General features: G+C 33.5%; 2 protein-coding genes and 1 long non-coding RNA gene across 6 annotated transcripts; 2 read left to right on the plus strand and 1 right to left on the minus strand.

The window, feature by feature from the left end:
- Window positions 1–3,209: 3,209 nt before the first annotated feature.
- LOC105954738 (E3 ubiquitin-protein ligase PUB23) lies at window positions 3,210–4,784 on the minus strand. The gene has a single exon (XM_012978420.2). The coding sequence runs from the start codon at window positions 4,714–4,716 to the stop codon at window positions 3,430–3,432; it is 1,287 nt and encodes a 428-aa protein (XP_012833874.2). The 5' UTR covers window positions 4,717–4,784; the 3' UTR covers window positions 3,210–3,429.
- A 2,457-nt stretch (window positions 4,785–7,241) lies between these two features.
- On the plus strand, window positions 7,242–16,276 carry LOC105954781 (MND1-interacting protein 1). Of its 3 annotated transcripts, none has more exons than XM_012978461.2 (5): window positions 7,242–7,546; window positions 8,823–8,879; window positions 10,360–11,715; window positions 15,213–15,884; window positions 16,032–16,276. In XM_012978461.2, exons 3-4 carry the CDS (start codon window positions 10,369–10,371, stop codon window positions 15,684–15,686), a joined length of 1,821 nt encoding a protein of 606 aa, XP_012833915.1. In that variant the 5' UTR covers window positions 7,242–7,546; window positions 8,823–8,879; window positions 10,360–10,368; the 3' UTR covers window positions 15,687–15,884; window positions 16,032–16,276. The 3 variants fall into 3 exon arrangements, with proteins under 3 accessions (XP_012833915.1, XP_088669006.1, XP_088669004.1); XM_088812880.1 differs by having other exon boundaries at window positions 7,269–7,546; window positions 15,958–16,276; XM_088812878.1 differs by having other exon boundaries at window positions 7,348–7,546; window positions 8,823–9,264.
- A 1,513-nt stretch (window positions 16,277–17,789) lies between these two features.
- LOC105954784 (uncharacterized) lies at window positions 17,790–21,074 on the plus strand. Of its 2 annotated transcripts, XR_016029486.1 has the most exons (5): window positions 17,790–18,404; window positions 18,499–18,600; window positions 19,258–19,474; window positions 19,550–19,928; window positions 20,139–21,074. It is a non-coding gene; the product is annotated as an uncharacterized LOC105954784 (long non-coding RNA). The 2 variants fall into 2 exon arrangements; XR_001172567.2 differs by lacking the exon at window positions 18,499–18,600 and having other exon boundaries at window positions 18,267–18,404.
- The last annotated feature ends 68 nt before the right edge of the window (window positions 21,075–21,142 follow it).

Raw genomic sequence — 21,142 nt, forward strand, 5'->3', positions numbered from 1 at the left:
TATATAGTTTTTAAGTTCATCATGTTTAATTTGAAAATATATATAGCTAGGGCTCTTTAATATTTATTTGGCTTAGTTGATTACAAAAAGAGCATGTTATTGAAACCTAACAAATTGAGGTATGTATAAGAGTTGATATTTGAGGAAACTCTAGTTTTCGGAAATGTTTTTACGAAATTTATGTATACATACGTCGTCTTTTTCCACGTGTATTACACATGTAGACGTATAATATTTAGTATCTCTAATGCAGCACATAATAATTATCGATCATTACTTATGTTATAAATCAAATATTCAGTAATTTTATCAATGTTAGCCTTTCCAAAAAAAAAAAAAAAAGCTTAATTAATAATGTGATATTGTTGATCAAAAGTCATATATATCATTCGTTTAGGAAAATCGTAGATAAGTTGTTTTCCGTACTAATCAAAAAATTAAATGATAATCGATCGAACTCATAATATGATCACATTGTATCGTTATTCATCTGTATACATTCTCATATTTACTAAGATTTATTAGTATTTTTTAATGATTGATTTGCTAGGGTTTTTACTCCATGAGGTGAAAAAAATTGTATTCGTTATCTATTGAATAACCAATTGGTTAGTTGGTAAGATGTTTGGTTGTAATTTGAATTAGATTTAGAATTAAAAGTTTACATTAAAACACGAGCACTTATTTAAAAAAAAAGGAATAAATAAAAAAAGTAACGCCGGTCAGTTGCCGAAAAAAATAAAGTTGAGAAAAAAAAATATATATTTTTTCGAAAAATTGTGAAAATAGAGGTTTAGTGTGATATATTTGTTAAAACTTGGGATCAATGTGTAATATTTATTAAGTTGAGACATTATGGAGGAAATTGATATAAATTATACGACGAAGGACATCTTGGACAAAAAACAAGAGGATAAACTTTCATGTATAACTGATTTTGACCTGGATATGAGTGCAAATAAGTCTTCATCCATGAACTTATATGCAATTTTCAATAACATATTCGCATTCTTAATTTAAAAATGGTTATATCGTAATTTGTATCATTTTAGGGATAAAAAAATAACTAGACAATTAATTAATGGTGAAGTCTGATTAGCTACTAATTCTATCGAATTAGTAACATTTAATTGTATACTCCAATTTTTATTGTGGGTCTGAACTATTAATTATTTTATACTAAATTAACTAAAAGAATTAATAATTCAGATCCTCCTTTTCCTTTTCTTTATTTTGATTTATTTTATTGGAATCCGAAAATCACTGAGAAATTAGAATTCATGCAAACAGCTCAATGCACACACAATCTCAATAAATTTATTATTTATAGATTTGAAAATTTTCCTCCAATTATTTGATTTTATTAAAATGCAAGTATTTGGTAATTATCGATATTATACTATTATAGTGAATTCAATAAAATTAAATATTTTAAATAATTTAATACATTAATTGTTCAACAATTTCGGTGTCTGCAACATGCTGTCGTCATATTCTCGCCAACTAATTTTAGGAAGACCAACCAGAAAACTATGTAGTAGCTTTGACTAATTATTAATTATTAATTATTAATTACTAATTATGCATTTTTTTATTATGAAAGAGTATTTTTATTTTTATTTTTTGTCTCGTGGACTGAGCGATATGTTGTTCACCACACAATGACTTCTAGTTAGGGTTTAAATTCAAAATAAAGTAAATTATTTTATTATATTCGAGATCATTCATTAAAAACTTATCTGAGCTCGATCCGTTAGTTAACACACAAATTAAGCTTGACAATATTTTTTTCGTGTGTTAATCTATTAAGCTTGGCTCGAGTTAGAGATTGCTTAGAAAAGGAATGAAAAGAAAATAAAAAAAATATATATATTAAGTTACTCGAGCAAATGAAACTCAAATACAATTTTAAAAGCTCGATAAAAAATATTAACGAAATACATTTTTTTCGACTCAATTAATTTCCACCATTACTTTTTTTTTTTTAATTATTAACGACGAATATGTATTCTCTACTAAAAGAAAAAAAAAATAGATGGAGGGGGTGAGATTGTCAAATTATCATTAGTCTCCGTGAGATTGTCAAATTATTATTAACGACGAATATGTATTCTCTAATAATTAGTATTTTGTATGAAAGGGTATTTTTGTACTTTTATTTTTATTTTGGTATTAAAGTAAGAAAAAACTTAAAAATATGTACTCAATTGTGGTTTTCAACTAGGTAGTATTCAACTAAGCAAAAATTAGTATTCAAAATAGTTGCCCATTTTTTTTAAATACTTAAAGCTGTGATTGCCAGATATCAATTAAATGTTTGGGGTACATTTATCAATTGGTCATAGTTTGGGGAGGGTAGATGCAAATTATCCCTTTTGATTGTCTAATGTCGTATTAGACATTAATAGGGCAACAAATCCCAATTAGTGAGGGACTGAGGGTTCAAGAAACAATTAAATATAATATTTATTGCAAATTATTTTAAAATTAGTTTCTAGAAATAAGAATTAATGGGTGGCACACCTTCCATCCAATAAGCAGTTGATTAGCATTTAAAAATTATTTCAACTCTTCAAAGGTCTGTTGTCAAACACAAGACAAATAAAATGTCTTAATCTCACTTTGCGCCATTGAAATATACTTTTTTACTCTTTGCACCCTCAAATAGTTTTTATAGCATTTTGCACCCTCGAAACACAATGAACCATGCATAATACACCCCGAATGAGGTTTTAAAGCTAATAAAGGTAATTTTTAATATTTTTTAGTTGTATTTTTTAGAATGTCAAATGTCAAATGTCAAATCAGATTTTCTTTTTTTATTCAGCAATCCTTTCGAAACTGCAATGTGCAAAAATAAAAATGCCATCTCATTAACATATCAAAAAAATGTTTCACTGGAAAATATTTTACAAAAAACAATACGAACGAAAAATATATGTCAGCCATTCAGGTATCAAGTTATTTGAAAAATATATATTCTTCCAAAAAATTTTACCAAATATTTTCACTAATTATAATAAAAATCAATCAAATAATTTAGTGATACTTATTTTTTGGATAAGAAAATATATTGAATAAAATTGACAACTATTGAACTAAATTAAACAAGACATGAACTAAAGAAACTAAATATTGTTTTGTATGCAATTTTATATATCTTCAGAAATAATAAAAAGGACCAAATATATATAGCAATTTTACTTCGCTTTATTCTGATTTGAACAAAGAATTTATGTATGTATATTTCAACATTAACAAAAATATTTTACAAATGTATATGATTCGTTTTCTCTCTGTATTTTAACAGAGTTAGATGTTACACCTAATTAATTATTTACACCAGATGAATTCGAACTGTTTCAAATTCACACAATGTAACTAACCAGGTGCAACATCTAATTTCCCGTATATTTTACCTCTTCGTTTTTAATTACTCCCTTCCAACCCCAAGTATTCCTTCACGTCACCGGGGAAACAAGGGTACCGCCGCCACGTCCGGCCGTGCATCTTCAAGATCTTCACCACCCTCTCCTTCGTCGTCGACCGCCCGCCGATATGCAGTAGCGCCACGAGCTTCTTCACCGCCCCGCAAACCAGCATCTCCTCCAGAACCCTCTCCGTCGAGTGGTAACTCGAGACCAGCCACAAGATCTTCACCCCAATCTTCGTCGCCCCGCTGGAAACACTCAACATCTTCTTCCCCACGGCGGAGATGCCCAATCCGTGCTCGGCGAACGCCGCCCGCCCCTCCGCGCACTCGCACAGCAGCTTGATCAGCTGCATGATCCTCTCGCACCTCTTCGGCCGGATCGAATCCGGCAGGAGCTCCACCAGCGTGCATACCGCGCCGGCTTCAACCGCTTTCAGCCTCGACTTCTTCGACGCCTCGAGCATTTCGACAAACAGTTGGAGTGCGCAAGAACTCGCGGCTGTCGAGATCTCGTCGGACGAGATTTCGAGCAGCGATTTGAAGAAATCGACGCCCTGATCTTCCGCCACGTAGTACCACTGGTAATCGGCTTTCGCAATCTTCTGGAAAATGGAAACCGCGCAGAATCTGGCCTCCGCGCCGCCGCGCTGGAGAACGGCCGCCATTGATTTCATGCAGTTAGGGTTCATAAGAAGCTGCAATATTTTCTCGTCGTCTTCATCGGAAAATGGGATCTGGTTCAAAACACCCAGCGCTTCCTCACACGCTCGAAACATCGTAAAACCCGAATCATCGGACAGAATCTGCACCATTATCGAGACGAGCGCCTCCACCCCACCGGATTTCTTGAAATCCTCCTTTATTGCGTGATCTCCGTTTTCCACGACGGACCTCAGTTTTCTCAACGAACTTACCTTAAAAGGGGTCGAGTCGTTGACGGCGGCGAGAAGGGCGGCCAGTTCTTCGTGCTTGGACGACGGCGGCGGTGGCGGCGGAGGAGGGCGGCGGCGGTCGTGGTTCGACTGGGAGGTGTTCAGCCAGGAAAGGATGAGTCTGTTCAGGGTGTGGTTCGGGGTGGTGGTGGGATTGTCGACGAGTTGCATGGTGGCCGGACACGTGGCTTTCTTGTAGGTGTGGAACCATTTCTCGATGTTTTTCCGGTCGTAGGTTACGCCGGTGGAGATGGTGACTGGGTCTTTCATTAGCTCCATGGAAATAGGGCACCTGAAATCTTGAGGAAAATCCATGGCGAATTCTCCATAGTTAATGTTGGTCTCCGCCATTGCAGAAGAAATTCAGGAAGTTGTGTTGAGATTTTCGAGGATTTTAATGTTACATAGTTGAGATTTATTATAGGGAAAATTACGGCCATCCCCTTATGTATGGACAAATTACGAAAAAACCCCACTTGTTTGGGTAATTCCATTTACTCCCCTTCTTTCGAATATTTTTACATAAAATTTATGTGATTCGATTATTTGCCGAACCAAATCGTATATTCAGTTCAGTAAACAGTATGAAACGTTGGGCGTACTGAAATTTCGATTTGATTTTATCGATTTAAGATCTCTAAATTTACCTCTGGAGAGATACTTTTATAAGATAATACATAATTAAGGGATGATTGTAATTACTCAAACATGGGGATGTTTTCATAATTTGACAAGTTAAGGGTGGCCGTAATTTGCCATTATTATATGTGTAAAATATCGATGTGTAATAATGGAAGTCTAAAGAAAGAACAAATCAGAGTCAACGTGTGAGCTGTGTAAATTAATATGGAAGGGACAAGGAAAGTTGTGCGGGATCTAATTATATTTTATTTCTGGCCCGTTGTTTCATGATATTTGCAATTTGACCTGGAGTTTAAATTATAAAGGGTAAATTACAACCAACCCCTTGAGGTAAGGTCAAATTACGAAAACCTCCTTCTGTTTGGGTAATTACAATCACCCCTCAAATATGAATCTTGTTACACGTCTATTTTTATGGTGTCAAATTCAACATAATCTTCTAGATTAATCGTTGAAACTTACCTTTATCTTAAGAGTGAAAACGGTATTTGTCGTACGATTTGAAGCTCCTTTAGTAGGGAAATAAATCGAAGGGACCGAATTGAAATTAGTATAAAATCATCAATTACTTCCTTATTGAAAAACTCAATGTGACTACTTGGTTGGTTTGACTTTAGTTAGTAGTGCACACTGTGTAACGTTAGATCTCACGTTTGCCCACGACAATTGAAACAATAAATTAAGTGCATTAAATTAATTAACATGTATCAAAAGTCAATAATATGTAAAATAGACTTAGAAACTTTCTTCCTTGCTTCTGTACACCTACAGTTAAATTGGCATAGATTAATGCGTACTAACAACATTCTATTAATTTAGCAAATTATTAAACTAATAATTTAATATATTTTCACCGAGTCAGGACTCAAATAAAATATATTATTTAAGATAGATTACTAATTTATCGAAGTAACAGCAGCGGTGCATGCAATTGAATTTGTCCTTAAAATACATCTGAAACTATTGAAGTCATCAAATACTAATTCATCAAAATTAATTGCATCAAATACTCTTATAAATTCATTCAACTAAAGAGAAAGCATAGGGATATTTGTGTAAATTCCATTAATTTTATTGATGTCAAAGGGGGTATTTGAACATTTTAAAAGTTGAATGGGGTATTTAATGTATAAATGTATAGTGTAGGGAGGTATTTGGTGATCTTTAATGTATGTGTATTTGACCTGAAAATTATATTTATAATCTCATGCGCACACATATATTGATAATTAAATATTTCAAATATTAATAAAAATGAAATTGGTTATGGAGAAGGCCACCTAAACTCGATCGTGCACATAACTTAAAAATTGGTGAAGTAAGTAGAAATAATTGGTGAAGGTTGAAGTATTATAATTGACCTAGACAAGTATATAGCTATTTCAATGATTAAAATGCACAAATGAATATTCAGCCTCGCGAATGGTCGCTAGATGGAGCTTGTCACACATGTCAGTCTAGTGTAATTTACGTCTCTCGTGTAATTTCGAATTATTGAATGTAAATTTATACAATGCACTTATATGATTGGTTGCGTGTTCGTTCAGTACCAGAAAAAAAAATATACAAAAAACAAAATTGGTTATTGTTTGATTTTGGCTTTACCATTCACCAATATATATTTAAAATTTGTATGTGAAATTAATTTGTTTTATTAACAAATGAAATTTTTTATCAATTCAAAATAATATATAGAGATATTTTTTCACAACTCACTCATCTTTCCATGTATGACTTTTAGGTATGAGTTTCATTACATCATGAGCTTAAAACCAGGACTAAGATAATGATGAATTTTTAAAAGGATAAGCTTATATTATTGAATAATTAAAATATAGAAAAAAAAATATTTTTTTCATACTTAGTGGGCTTAATTAATTTAATTTCCAATGGTCAAATCAAATCATCACATGATTATATTAATTGTCACTTGGATCTTATTTGAATTTACTTATTAATTCTCAATTTTAATAAATAATTAAATGGCGTATGATGGGTATGTCCACAGTTCATACTATGCTACATCAGCGAAATACATTAGGTATAATTATTTTTGAACATCATCATAATAATAATAATAATAATAATAATAATAATAATAATAATAATAATAATAATAATAATAATAATAATAATAATAATAATAATAATAATAATAATAATAATAATAATAATAATAATAATAATAATAATAATAATAATAATAATAATAATAATAATAATAATATTTCATGTTGGGCCAAATTAAATTAATTAATTAGTATGAAGTTATGTGGGCCTGTTGTGTGGATAATGTGGTTGGGCCCACTATGATCCAAAATTCGAACCCTGTATCAGATTACATTTGTCACCGCTGTGAACGAAAGCTCCGATCAACAATCGCCGATTTTGGAGCGTATTTTCTTCACGACGACGAGTTTTATCTACCTGGATTCATCGCCGATGGCATTTTCAGTCGGAACCCTGTATTTTCATCCGGTGTTAACAAACCCCTATTTCCTGCATCCCCTTTTCTCTTATTCGAAGCTCCATATTTGTGGTAAGTTCCCCTTTCTCGTATGTATTTTGATCAATTCTCACAACTTATCGTCAGTTGGTTTTGTTGGTATTGTTTTGCCCTAATTTAGTTATAGAGTAGTTCGTATCTCAGAACTTATTTTTCTGCAAGTGTTTTATGGATGCATGGGAATTCATAATATTATATAATTGGCTCTGGTTGAATTTGTTAAAAAAAATTATACTGATTGCACACGACATTGTAAATATCAGCTGAGAAATCGAACATTTTGTTCAGAGTGCATTAGTAATTTTTTATGCATAATCATCCTATGTGCTGTTGTAGAGAGAGAGAGAGAGAGAGCAGATTTTTCGAAGAGATATAGTCTCTGTTATAGCTGTTTATAATGTTATTCCTGCCTTGTTTACGCCTTTACGCTCATTTATAGTTCAACCGTAAAGAACATATCATCGGGAATATCCTGATTTGCTTGTAAAATTTTGCTGAAACTGTGGCTGACTACTCTGCATTGACATTTCGGTTATCACTATTGTCGCTCAAAAAATTAGAAACAAGTCTCGAATGTTAACTTCACCGAGTCCTTAAATAAGCCTATAAGATGGATATGCCGTATGAGATTGGTGGCGGCAAAGTCAGTTGCCAAAAAAGTTAGTTCCCGTATTGTCAACTCATGATTAATTAAGAGATGCAGGTTCCAAACACTAGTTAGTAAGTAAGATGAATCACAATCACATAATATCCCTTACGCGAGGGCTATACATAGATGTTAATCTACTGCTTGTTAGTAAAAAAATGTTCACACTATGAGTTGTCATTTCTCACAAGAGTGGAAAATGAACGTGTTATTTCTCATTGAGAGATATGTTTACCCAAATTTGCGTAATATCCAGGTCTGGATACGCATTTTTCCTTGATTAAGGAAATTTTCATAATCTCTAGATTTTAATTTGAGAGGAGCACTCTTTAGGATTGAGATGTCTATCCATCCAAGATTGCACATCCATATGGATAAAATCCTCTTGGATTAAATATTTTTGCTAGAAAAGGTATTAATATAAAACCATGGAATATGATTACTCAAATTTGCAAAAGCATTTTGGGAAAATCCTTTATCGCCATATTTTTTTTTCCTATAATAATAGGAATTAGCAAGGTAATTAATTAATGAATCTTTATCCCTCTTTTGCACGGGTATTGAAATGATGAGATATTTCTGAATTTTATTTTCTTGGACCTTGTAATGTAGATTACATACTCAATATGGTCACGTATAATTTTAATTTCATTTATATTACAGGCAAGGAACATAAATCTCGAGGCCCTTTTCAAAATTCATATCATCCATGTATGCCAGGTGTGTGCTCACATTTGATTTTTTATGAACCGGTTGTTGTTGCTACCATCTTTATGAAAGATTATCGACATATGTCATCAGATACAATATGCATTAAATTCGACCTCTTCTTGTTTCTAACGCCCTCACATTCTTATCTGGCATGTAAATAATCTTATTATCCCATTAAATAAAAGGAGATTTTGTCTATTCATCTAGGTTGTGTCAATTGTTTCTCCGCCACTTTATTTTTGCTATTTATTCAGTGAATGTGCACTAGACTAGGTTAAGAGAGAGAGCTTATAACCTAAGCAATCACTTCCTCCTTACTTTTTCCTGAAGAGCAACCCGGAAACTTTTCATCGGAGAATTGTCATTCATTTTCTTCCTGGAAATCAAATCTCTGGTAATTAATTAGGGCATAGATCTGTTTTTGATAGATTCTATTTTCTTCCTCCCGATTGTCATTCATTTTTAATTGAAAGCATTGCCTTAAATTTTTTTTTTCTTTTTCAACACAGCTTAAATTCAAGTATGATTTAATTGTTTCTTCCGATTTCATATCTATTCATCTTTTTTTACAGCAGGAATTTCTTAGAAGTTTTATCTTTATTTATCTTGTAAGGGTTTGTGATGTGGTGATGGGATGGTTATTTCATGTAGTTTTTTCAGTAAACCCAAACGATCTGTATAAGAGCACTTTTTTTTTTGTGTCAATACTTATGGATCTGCAGAGATATTTCTTTTTGTTTTGGATTATAAGATTATTTTTGGAAGTTCAAAATAATTTTCATTTCAGATACTAAATCTATCAGATCTAATTTCTTTTCTAATTCCAAAAGATTTCGAAATTTCTGAATTCGTGCCACCTTTATAAATTTCGAGATTCTTGGAAGTTTTGGGAATATTTGATCTTTTTTCTTCTTAAAATTATAGTCTAAATTCTCTTTAGTCGAAATTTTAAAACAATAATAATATTAAAAATAAAAAAGTATATTATGAAAAAATGGTTTGAATATTTTTTCAAAATCAGTATTTCGAGGAATTTTTTATTAACTCCGATTGCCGATTTTGATTTAAAAAAAAAATCGGAAATTGTAAATTCCAAAGGTGGTACTTTCGGACCTAGATTCAGAGAAGTTAGGAAATTCCTTTTCGATTTCTACACCTTTTCTTTTTTGAGAACTGTGTTTTCTTCATTTCGATTACTACACCTTTTTATGATGCAAACCAAAATCTGGCACATCTTTTTCTCTGTCTAGTAATTACATGAACATATCTGTTTCTCTGTCTAGTAATTACAAGAACATATCAAGCAAGTGTCTTGAATTAAAACCTACGTTAATACTTTTGATAAAACAACGATGGTTCACACTTTTATCTTTCTGCATGATGTATTTTATACATATTTTTTTCTATTACATCTGTGTATGTCTACAAATGCTTTATCTTGTGTCATGCAAGTAATCATGATTCTAATTTTCAGTTTATACACTTACAGCTTCTACCCATGGCTGGTTCAAAGAGAGGCAAACACTCGAAGGGTAAAGGAAAATCCCAATCAAATAAGTCGGAGACAATCAACAAGAAACCTGAAGTTTTCAATTCGAAGCTTGATTTGGCACAATCAAGCAACAACCCTGATGCATTGGACAGAAGTAGGTGCAAATACACAGAAAAGGAGCTGAAGGATTTGTTTTATAAAAAGTTTGAGTGGTTATACGCTACAGCTAAAGATTGGCTGTTGAAATTAGGGTACCGTACGGCAGAAGTAGAAACAGCAATACTAAGTGCTGGATATATTCATGGGCGGATGGATATTCTTAATAATATTTTGATGAATTCAATTTCTTTTATTGAGAAAAGAGTTGAACCACCAAGCAATGCTTTCAAAGACATGGGTGGGCTATACCATGCTATGCTTGAAAGTATGGTTGTATCTTTCCAGCAGACTCGCCCAGATTTGAAAAGGTCCGACGCCATGTGCCATCTTTTAGAGAGGAGCTGGTGTTGTGCTCCATCAGTCACCCGAGCTTCTATTTTGGAGAGTGAGAATAGTAGCCACAGTAAAAATGAAGATGCTGAAGCCCTTGGTCAATACTCTGCTAAGAGAATCCGATCTCAACTTAATGCTGATCCATCATTAAAGAGGGTCGGGATTATGGAAAGGGTCAATTTCACGCCGGAATTAGAATCTTATTTCAGGTGGAATGTCCTTAGTGTTGCAGATGAAATGCGGCGGAAACTTGGCATTCCTGTTATTGACAGTGGCACAACAACAGAAATTTCTGATACAGTGAGCTCTGACTTCCTCACAGAAGTTTCCTATGAACCAAATGATGCTCGGATAGCCAATTTGTTAAAAGATATTGGAGAACTGCAAGAAAAGGTGAAGGACCGAAAATCATGGGCTCAGAAGAAAACGATAGATATCGCTAGAACGCTAAGCGAAGATCTCCTGGAACTTAAGTTGTTAAGGATGGATAAAATGGACTTGGAAAATAAGAAACGAAATGCTGAAAAATCACAGAAACTCAAAATGCTGGAGATCAATGAGAGTAGATCATCTCTCCAAAACATGAATCGTGAATTAAGTTTCAGCAGTGATGATATGGGAAGGCTGAGGATTAAAAATGCCCAAATTAGAGCCGACACTGAAGCACTCAAGCTGAACCGCACTGAGTCTGATATGGAGGTTGCAGATATTCTGAAGCGAGAGAGAAAATGCGTCAGAAAACTTTCCGTTGTTGAGAAGCAGAATTGCAACTTGCAGTCACAGTGTCAGGAAGAGAAACAGACGATGCTGCAGCTGGAGCTAGAGTTGCTTCAAGTTGAGAAAGACACCAAGGAAGACGAGGTGCGTCATTCAATTGATTATATCAACTAATTTACGTACATGAATTAATTTGTCCTCTCTTTTGCGTTTCCATTCTTTCCCTAATCTTGCAAAATTTATCTGCTAGATATATTTCTGGCAAACATATAGATCGGGAAACTTTAATAGTATCACTTGGAAATAACTGTCTTAGGATTATTCACCACCCCCCCACTCCCCCACCCCCCCCCCCCCCCCCCCACACACACTGACTCAATTAGTGTCTTTGTTATGCTTTTATCACCATTATCATGAGAACATATGAATTAATTTTTTTTGTTTGTTCTTAATGATTCAATTTCTCTCCATTGTTTTTATATAACTCAAGTATGTATTTGAAGTTCGTGAAGTTCTATTTGAGATTATCTTCATTCGTCAAGTTTGGAGCTTTTTCTCATTGTGTTACTTTCTTAGGACACAATTGAATTACTAACATTTTCTACCAAATCATTTTAGTGATTAATAAATGTTATTAAATTATTTATATTAAAGATATTCATAGGAATAGTATTAAATCTTAATTAAATAACAAACTAGTTAATAAATTAGTGATTCTTATAATATTTGACTTTGTAGATTCATTCTAAAATTTATTTATTTTATGAAATTAAATTTACCACTTGTATGCAATTGAAGAGAGTTATAGATTTTCATAATACGCAGATCTGCACTTCTTTATAATATGACAAAACAACACTTATAATATGAATTATTTCAAAAAATTAATTCTTTCAGGCATGGAAACACTGTATCGAGAGATTAGTGTCTTTGGACATGTAATACGATAGAGATGTTTAAGGTAGTTCCTGTTGTAAAGGAAACCTTACATATGCTATGATAAATAACTAAATGCGAGTTTTGCTTTGCATCTTGCATAGTTAGCAAATGCGATTGCGGTAAAGTATATTCTTTAGTATTCAAGGATACAAGACTAAAGGATACAAGAGTATATACTAGTTTACCAGATAGATAGTCTTAGTACGACTCAATAGTTAATGGTCGAGTAATAGTAATGTTAACACTTTGGGAGATTTATTTCCTATGGCAGTGAAAATGTATAGTGGGAAATTTGTGCAATGTTCCACTTGCGTATTTGTAAATTATGGAGACTAATTTTGTTGAATTGTGGTTTCTTGTATTCATGTTTTAAGATAAATTGAAAATTCTATTTAATGATACTTAAATACAACTAAGACCAAATAGAATGAGTGCAATAAAATATTATCATCATAACCTAATGCGTAAGAAATGTAATTCTAAATTACGCATCGCTTCCAGGAGTTGGAGAATGTGTTAAACTCAAATTTAGTTACAAGACTTCACATGTGAGTTGTGCTTTCAAATTAGCCTCTCTTTAATAGTGGAAATGATGTATTAAACGTGTAGAAGAAAGGTTCTTGTCGTCATAAGATTTATTCAAGTTCTTTTTGGATTGTTCATTTTAATGATAATTATCATTGGACGAATCATATTTTGTTACGAAGCTCGGAGCTAGTATATGTTATCGACTTATATCTAGTGAACGAAGGCCAAAAAGATGAATTAAGGAAGCAACAAATATTTGTAGATTTACCACTCAAAACATGTTTTAATATTTTGGGAAAATACATAAATGGCAAACAAAAATTTCGACTAGTATTTAAAGTTTTCGTATTCGGAACATTTTCGGAACGCAATAACATTACAAAGTTGACGTGTTCGTGCTACACAAAAATTGATGTATGAAGATTGATGGAAACATACATAGCAACAAAAAAAGGCTTCTCGCAAAGAAGATTTTCGTCGACAAATGAAATATAATTAAAATGACATGTTTCCTAATCATATTAGGGAAGTTTAGGCTTGAAAAGCTTATTGGCAAATTTCCTTATAGCAAACGTTAACGAAAGTTACGTTTTAAGTTATGCATGAACAAGTTAGATATTTAGGAAGTACTTTTTCCTTAATTCCACCGCGTGGTCTTTACCACAATGTTATAGATTAATATTGCCATAAAGGTAAGAAAACGAAGATACATTTTGCTCATCACAATCAAACCTATTTTGATGAAAATTTGATTGTCTTCATACTTAATGACGACCATTTCATATGAAATCTAGAAACCAATATTCAAGCCTTGAAGTTAAGTTTATGAGCAATCATTATACATTAGGAAATCATTCCCTTTTAAATGGAACATTACTAAATTCCATTATCTCCTCATCTATTACACTCAACTCTTGGTAAGAGCTCTATTAAAATAAACGCTTAAAACTTGTTGATATAAATTTTTCTCTTCATCGCCCACCGTAACCTAAACATTTCTATTTATAGGAAGCAAGTGGGCGTGGAAAGTAGAATGAAATTTTCGAATTCGACTGCCATGCAAAAAAAAAAAAAACATTGTTTTATATTGTAGGTGGATAAAAAAAAATACAATTTCCAAGTTTGGCTGATTCTAATCCATTTTTTTTTATAAATGGAACAAATATTTCATTACGATTCCCAACGTTTTGATTTTGGGTTTTTTTTTCAAAAAACATTTGGAACATTACTAAATTTAGTTTTCACTTCCGAAATTTTTTGGAACTTTTCCAAAAACGCTAATTCCTATTCATCCGGCCCATATGTTCCCTAGCGGCTTGTTAACAAATATATCCTCTTCTATTTACATTGCCCTCTTTAGCTCTCTTTTCTTACCTTAAAACATTCTCAATCGTTTTGCTTGATTTTTAGTTAATCAGTTCATTAGCTTGTATTTAATGTTTGAGAGCCTGCTTCTGCTTCTTAACTTGTAGATAAGACATCTTTATATATTGTAAGACACATTTTAGTCATATATGTTCGCTGGCTACTACTTGCGCTTGTCCTCGCTTGTCCATGTTAATCACTTATAAGCCATTTAAACTTTCTTCAGACTCTACCAATATGGGATACCATAGTCTTTCATATGCCTATTACTTTTTTTATTTGTCAAAGATTTTACTCCACTTCATTGCCATGGTCATAAAGTGCAACTAATGTTAGAAGTGAGCTATAATACTCAAAATTGTCCCATTTCCATTTTGGTGGTCATATTCTTTTTTTTTTTTCCGTCTCGCTGTTCAATGAAGAAAAGAAAAATGTTATGGTGCAAAAGGTTCAAACTTGGATTTTGTATATTGCTAAAATTCGCTGCTCTGTGACAGTCATGTTGGATTCTGAATTTATTGAATTGATAAGGCAAAAACAACACTTATGGTGAAGATCTAAATGTCTTGTTTACATCTTTAAGAAACTTGTGTATAGTTTTTAATAATTGATGATCAAAATCTTCTATATATGTTGAAATGTGCTTCATGAGTTAACTTATTTCAAAACAATTTACTGTATGATTATTTTGATTCTGTAGTTGGTAACTTACTATATGGATGGAACTATATATGTAGATATGACATTGCTCCATGGATTTCTAGTACTTACCGGAGAAGTCTGAATTTCCTTTTGATTTCTATCTGCAGGTGAGTTGGAGACAGAATATTAAGGAAAAGGAGTATATGCTTGCCATTCGCGGTGAAGAAATTCGAACAGCTGAGATTCATAAAGCCAATTCAAGAGCCGAATTGACAAAATTGCGCCAAAAAAGGGAGATGGAAAGTCAGCTAGGAAGGGATGACTTTCAAAGACTAGAAGATGAGCTGTCCCGTCTCCGCGTGTCTCAGCAAATGCGAGAGAGTGGAGATTCCTCGTACGAGGATGCTGAAGCAACATCCTCAGAATCAAGTGCTCCTATTGATTCCTCTGAAAGAAGTATTAGGCACTGGATATGCATGATGTGCTTGGAGAATGAAGTGTCTGTGGTTTTTTTACCTTGCGCACATCAAGTTCTTTGCTTTCCTTGTCATGAAAGGAACTTGAGTACAGTGGGAGCACAGTGCCCATATTGCCATGTTGGAATTGAAGAAAGCATCAAAGTGTTTGGTCCAAGCTCCTAAATAGTCCAGAATTTCAGGCAAGGAAAATTGGTGTAAAATTCATTGTATTGCTGTTTAAACTATTGAAGATGGAGATGGAGTAGCCGTGTTTCAGACATCAAATGGTAGCATATTTGGTTAATTGAGCTGTCTGCATGTTGATTACCGTGGACTTGTTAAAAATGAAAGCTCGACTGTTGGTGTTGGCAAAGAATGCAGGTAATGTGATTCACTTTCTTGGCCTATATTCAAAGACAAATAGTAACTGTTCACAGTCCAAAAAAATCTACAGGGACCTAAAAATTCAGTAGCTATGTTGTTGCTACTGCCAGAGTGGATAATAAACTGACAAATCGATTTTAACAGAATAAAGCCTGGTGTCGATGCTGAGGGTGGGAGATGGCAAGTTGGGAAGAGAGTATGCAGAGAGCGGACATTTTGACTAACTAATTTTGAGAATTAAATCGGAGTTTCCTTATGATAATGAGAGTCTGCAGAGAGTAAAAATATTATAATTTGTTCGGTTTTGTTAATCTTGTTTTCCATGTCTTCTTTCCTCCATTGCTCTTGTACATGATTTTGATTAAATATACGACTTTAATGACCGACTAGTAATGTTTTCATGTTTAGCATCTCCTAATTTAGTCATAGTAATTCGTATCTTATTACTCATCTTTTTGGAAGTTTTCTATATATTCACCGAATATTATTTCTTCTTGGGTTTGGGAGAATGCTGCAGTTTGAATGGTTCAAAAATGAGCATAACAGGATTTCTATTCTGATTTCTGGTGAAACTTGTCACCTCAGTTGTTCCAGAAAGATGCCTAATTAGGGAAAGAAGCACAGCTGAGTCAATGATTGGAGTTTCCTTTTAATTGTTTGTGATATCAAATTTTAAACCCCCCCCCCCCCCCCCCCCCCCCCCCCCCAACTAAATTCTTCAAAGAAGAAAGATAAGATATTGGGTTCGACATAGTTTAGGTTGTAAACTAGAGGTCACAATTAGAAATTTAGGTTGACTAATCTGCATTGACAATTTGGTTGTCCGTATTTTTACTAAAACAATTAGAAATGAGTATCACAAGTTAACTAACTTCACTGAGTCCTATAATAAGCCTTTAAGATGGATAGGACAGGGTGGAGGCTTGGGCAATGCGAAAGATCGTCGGATATAGGTGAAGTCGAAGGTAACTGCACCCATAAACGTGTAAACGAGGTTGAAACAGAGGTTAGTATATTTTCTTCTTATATTAACATTTTGTTCGAGTATGATACGAAAACCGCTGAATGGTTGAACTGAATTTATCTTTCTCTGTTTATTTTATTTTTTCACAACTTCTCTAACAGGTTATTATTTATATGCAACATAGGCATACACAAAATGTATTTGAAAGTTCATATAAATAATCCCATTATCAATAATTAAGTATGTGTTGCAGATCATCCTTATCTCACACTCTCGCTTGTTTCACCCTTGCAAGTACTCGACCACAAGCGTGCCGGTTTAAACGGCATTCTGCTAAAAAGGTTATTTCCTCTTTTATCAACTCTTGATTACTTCAGAAATGCAGGAGGTTAGTTAGTAGGTATATAATTCAGATATACATAATATTACCGGTGCGAGTGATATACCAACATATATGCAGACAGGATAAATGTTATTGTACTGCTTGTTAGTAAAATATGTTCCCACTATGAGTTGTCATTCCTCATCGAGATACCTTAGCCAAGAGAGGATTATGCATAATCTGAATTTGCATAAAATCAAGAATTGGTATGCACACTGTTCCCAGTATTTAGTTGTTAAGAAAACACTGATATTTTTTTTTTCCTCCATTGACCTTATGATGTAGATTGGTATTCTGTTCATATCGCCCCAATTTATCTTACCTATCTCACCTAGTACTTCAGAAAATCTAATTTTGAAAAAAAAAACAAGAAAAAAACTCATTTAGAGACTAGTTTATTCTATTTTAATGAAAGTCTACAAATTGATATTGTTTTATTATTTATTTTAGTGAATAAGCCTACTAATTAAAGAGTTTCAAGGATCATAATTTGCATAAAGTCTACAAATATTTATGTTTTTATTTTTATTTTTTTGAATACGCCTAAAAGAAAGATTAGGGCTGTCCGCGACATATAGCCCACCCTCCTATTAATTATTGGCTCTGCCACTGCATGTATGCCTGGTGTGTGCTCATATTTATGAAAATTTTCTATATATGTCATCAGATTACTGTGCATTAAATTTGACCTTATCTTGTTTCTAACGTCCTCGGCGTTCTCATCCGGAGGGATACAGAAAATATTATTGTTATATTGTATTATATAATAGAAAAAAGTAAGTAAAATTTTTGAAAAAAAATAATTTTTTGGAGAGGCAATGGCCCCTCCAAAGCACGCCTCGGTTACGCGCGTGTGGTGCACATATTTACGAAAATTGTCTATATATGTCATCAGATTACAGTGAATTAAACTTGACCTTATCTTATTTCTCACGTCCGCGTCATTCTTATCTGGAACACGGAAAATCTTATCGTCCCATTAAATGAAAGGAGATATTTTTGCCTATATATATTGGTTTTCTACATTGTCTCTCTGCAACTTTCGGTTTGTTATTTATTCAGTGTTAGGTTAAGAGCGGATGCTTATAATCTAAGCAGTCACTTCTTCTTTACTCGTGGAGGAGCAGTTGACCGGAACCTTGCCATCGGAGACCTGTCCTGTAAAAATCTGGTAAATGATTAGACCATACAATCTGCTTTTGATAAATGTAACTTTTTTTGTGTGACCTCTCATTCATTTTCAATTGAACACATTTATGATTCAGCGGTCCTTCCGATCATAAATTTGGGGGCGCGAGGGGTTCTTCTAAATTTGTATCTTTATCTATCTTGTAAGGATTTAAGATGTGGTGATGGGATGGAAAAAGGTAAAACCAAAAGATCTGTGTAAGAGCATTTCTTTATGTCAATACTTCAACCATTTTCTTTATAGATCTGCATAGATGTTATTCTTTTTGTTATGGATTAATAACTAAAAAAACAAATTTGGAAGTGACATTTTTCTTCTTTTTGTTATGGATTATTACTACATTTTTCAATGTGAAAAATAACTTCCAATTCTGATTCAAAAGATTGGAAATCTAAAAACTCGTTCCGTTTCAAAGCTTCAGAAATTTCAGAATGTTGGAAATCTTGTCACCCTTGGATTAATTTCCAATTCTAATCCAAACATTTTCTTGGAATTTTGGAAACCGGAACGAAAAATACTGTTCCAAATTAGATGTTTTCGGATCGGAATCGGAGGAATTCGAAAATTTCATTACGATTTCCATCTAGTTGTGATGCAAATCAAAATTTTAATAGGACGCCTTTGTAAGACCTAATTTGTTGATGGCTTTTGAGTCTTGAACAAGAAGTCTTTTTCTAGTATCGATGCCTGTTTAGAATTCTTGATAGTACCCAGCTTTGATTTCACAGAATTCAGGCATACTAAACAGGGTTTTCCAATTTCAGAATTCAGGCAAATTTTGATTTCTCAGAAATAAACATGGTATATCTATTTCTCAGCTATATTCATTTTACAGTTTGCAGCCATGGCTGGTTCAATGGGAGGTCAATACTCGAAGAGCAAAAGAAAATCTAAATCAAACAAGTGTGACAAATCCAACATGAAGCCTGAATGAAGTCTTCAGTTCAATCGGGCAACAATCCTGATGAACCAAAAGACAAGAATCCTCAGTCAAATTATACGCAACACCTCGTGCACCTAACATCGATCGAATCGAAACTGCAATGAACTAGGTAATGAGAATTCAATATATGTTTCTTGTAAATTGGATGTATAGGGCAGTGCTAATGTTTCTTCTTCCACCACAGTTGGAGGAAGTTCGTTGAGATGAAAACGATGTTGGCTGTTTACAGAAGTTGATGTGGTTTGAATGGCACTCCGGCGACCTCAACAGCCACCAGCTCCATTCTGACCTAGATCCATATATAGTATATACTAGCTAGTGAGAGGTATATACCGAGACTCAAATTGCCCAAATTACACCATGCTGACACTGAAGCATTTAAGTTGAATGGATCCGAGTCTGTGAAGGAGGTGGCAGAAATTCTGAAGAGAAGAGATAATGCATCAGAAAACTTTCCGACTTTGAGAAGCAGGTTAGCAATTTGCAGTCACAGTGCGAGGAAGAAAAGCAGAGGTTGCTGCCAGCTGGAGCCAGAGTTGCTTCAAGCTAAGAGAAAAGCTGAGGTACGTCATTCCATTGAAATATATCTACTAATTATCTATGTGAATGCTGATTGTCTTGGTAATTATCTTATAATTATGAATTTACTTTTCCTCTGTTTTGCATCTAATCTCGCAAATTTTATCTGCTAGACATATTTTTCACTAACATATAGCTTTATCATATATTTATTCATGATTCCAGTTCAGTTATATTCATTTTACATTTTACAGCCTCTGGCTCTGGCTCTGGCTCGTTCAAAGGGAGGTAAACACTCGATGAACGAAGGCAGTTTCTTAATCGAATAGGTCTGGCACGTTGAACAAAGATGGCACATTTAACAAAGGAGCCTGAACTATTCAGTTCTAAGTTTCCTTCAGCACAATCGAGCAACAATCCTGATGGAACAAAGGATTTAAAAGACAAGAATCCTCAGTCAAATGTAATTCAAAGATTCGCTGTTGAAATCTGGATATAGTACGACAGAAGTAAGAAACAGCAATCTTAAGTGCTGGGCATATCCATGGTCGGATGGATATTCTCAATAATATTTTGACAAATTTAATCGCTTTTAATGAGAAAAGGGTTGAACCAACAAGCAAAATTTTCAAGAACATGGATGAGTTATACAAAAGTATGCTAGAAACCATTGTTGGATCTGCTATAGACTCCGCCAGACATGCAAAGGTCCGATGCCATATGCCATGTTTTAGGTGGACGCCCTTTGTCCGTATTCTGCTAAGAGAATTCAATCTGAATTGAATGCCGATCCATCATTAAATAAGGGCGGGACTATGAAAAGTGAGAAACTGTATGCTGAAAATCATATACGTTGAAGCTAAAAAATGCTCAATTTAGAGCCGACACTGAAGCGTTTAAGTTGAATGGATCCGAGTCTGAGAGGGAGGTGGCAGAAATTCTGAAGAGAGGAAAATGCATGAGAAAACTTACCGAATTATATCTACTAATTATCTATGTAAATGCTGGTTGTCTTGGTAATTAATTTAGTTTTCGTCTCTTTTGCATTTCCATTTGGTTCCCTAATCAAATTTATTTGCTAGACATATTTCTGAGAGAATCATTCCCACTTGTAAAAAACATGTCTTATTTCCTGTATTTGGATCTCATTGCACAAAAAAGAAGAAAAATAAAATAACAGTCCTACTATGGACTACTTCTGTTTCGTATTTATTTTACACAATATCATTGAGAATATCTCTGCAGTTATTTGCCCGAT

The sequence above is a fragment of the Erythranthe guttata genome, chromosome 2 (genome assembly GCF_056151865.1).
Source record: "Erythranthe guttata isolate IM_541 chromosome 2, IM_541, whole genome shotgun sequence".
Lineage (NCBI taxonomy): Eukaryota > Viridiplantae > Streptophyta > Magnoliopsida > Lamiales > Phrymaceae > Erythranthe > Erythranthe guttata.

Bases quoted from the DNA above. Each gene is read 5' to 3' on its own strand.
- LOC105954738 (XM_012978420.2), bottom strand. From the start codon at position 4,716: ATGGCGGAGACCAACATTAACTATGGAGAATTCGCCATGGATTTTCCT.
- LOC105954781 (XM_012978461.2), top strand. From the start codon at position 10,369: ATGGCTGGTTCAAAGAGAGGCAAACACTCGAAGGGTAAAGGAAAATCC. The intron at 11,716-15,212 runs GTGCGTCATTCA...TTCTATCTGCAG, and splicing joins AAGACACCAAGGAAGACGAG to GTGAGTTGGAGACAGAATAT.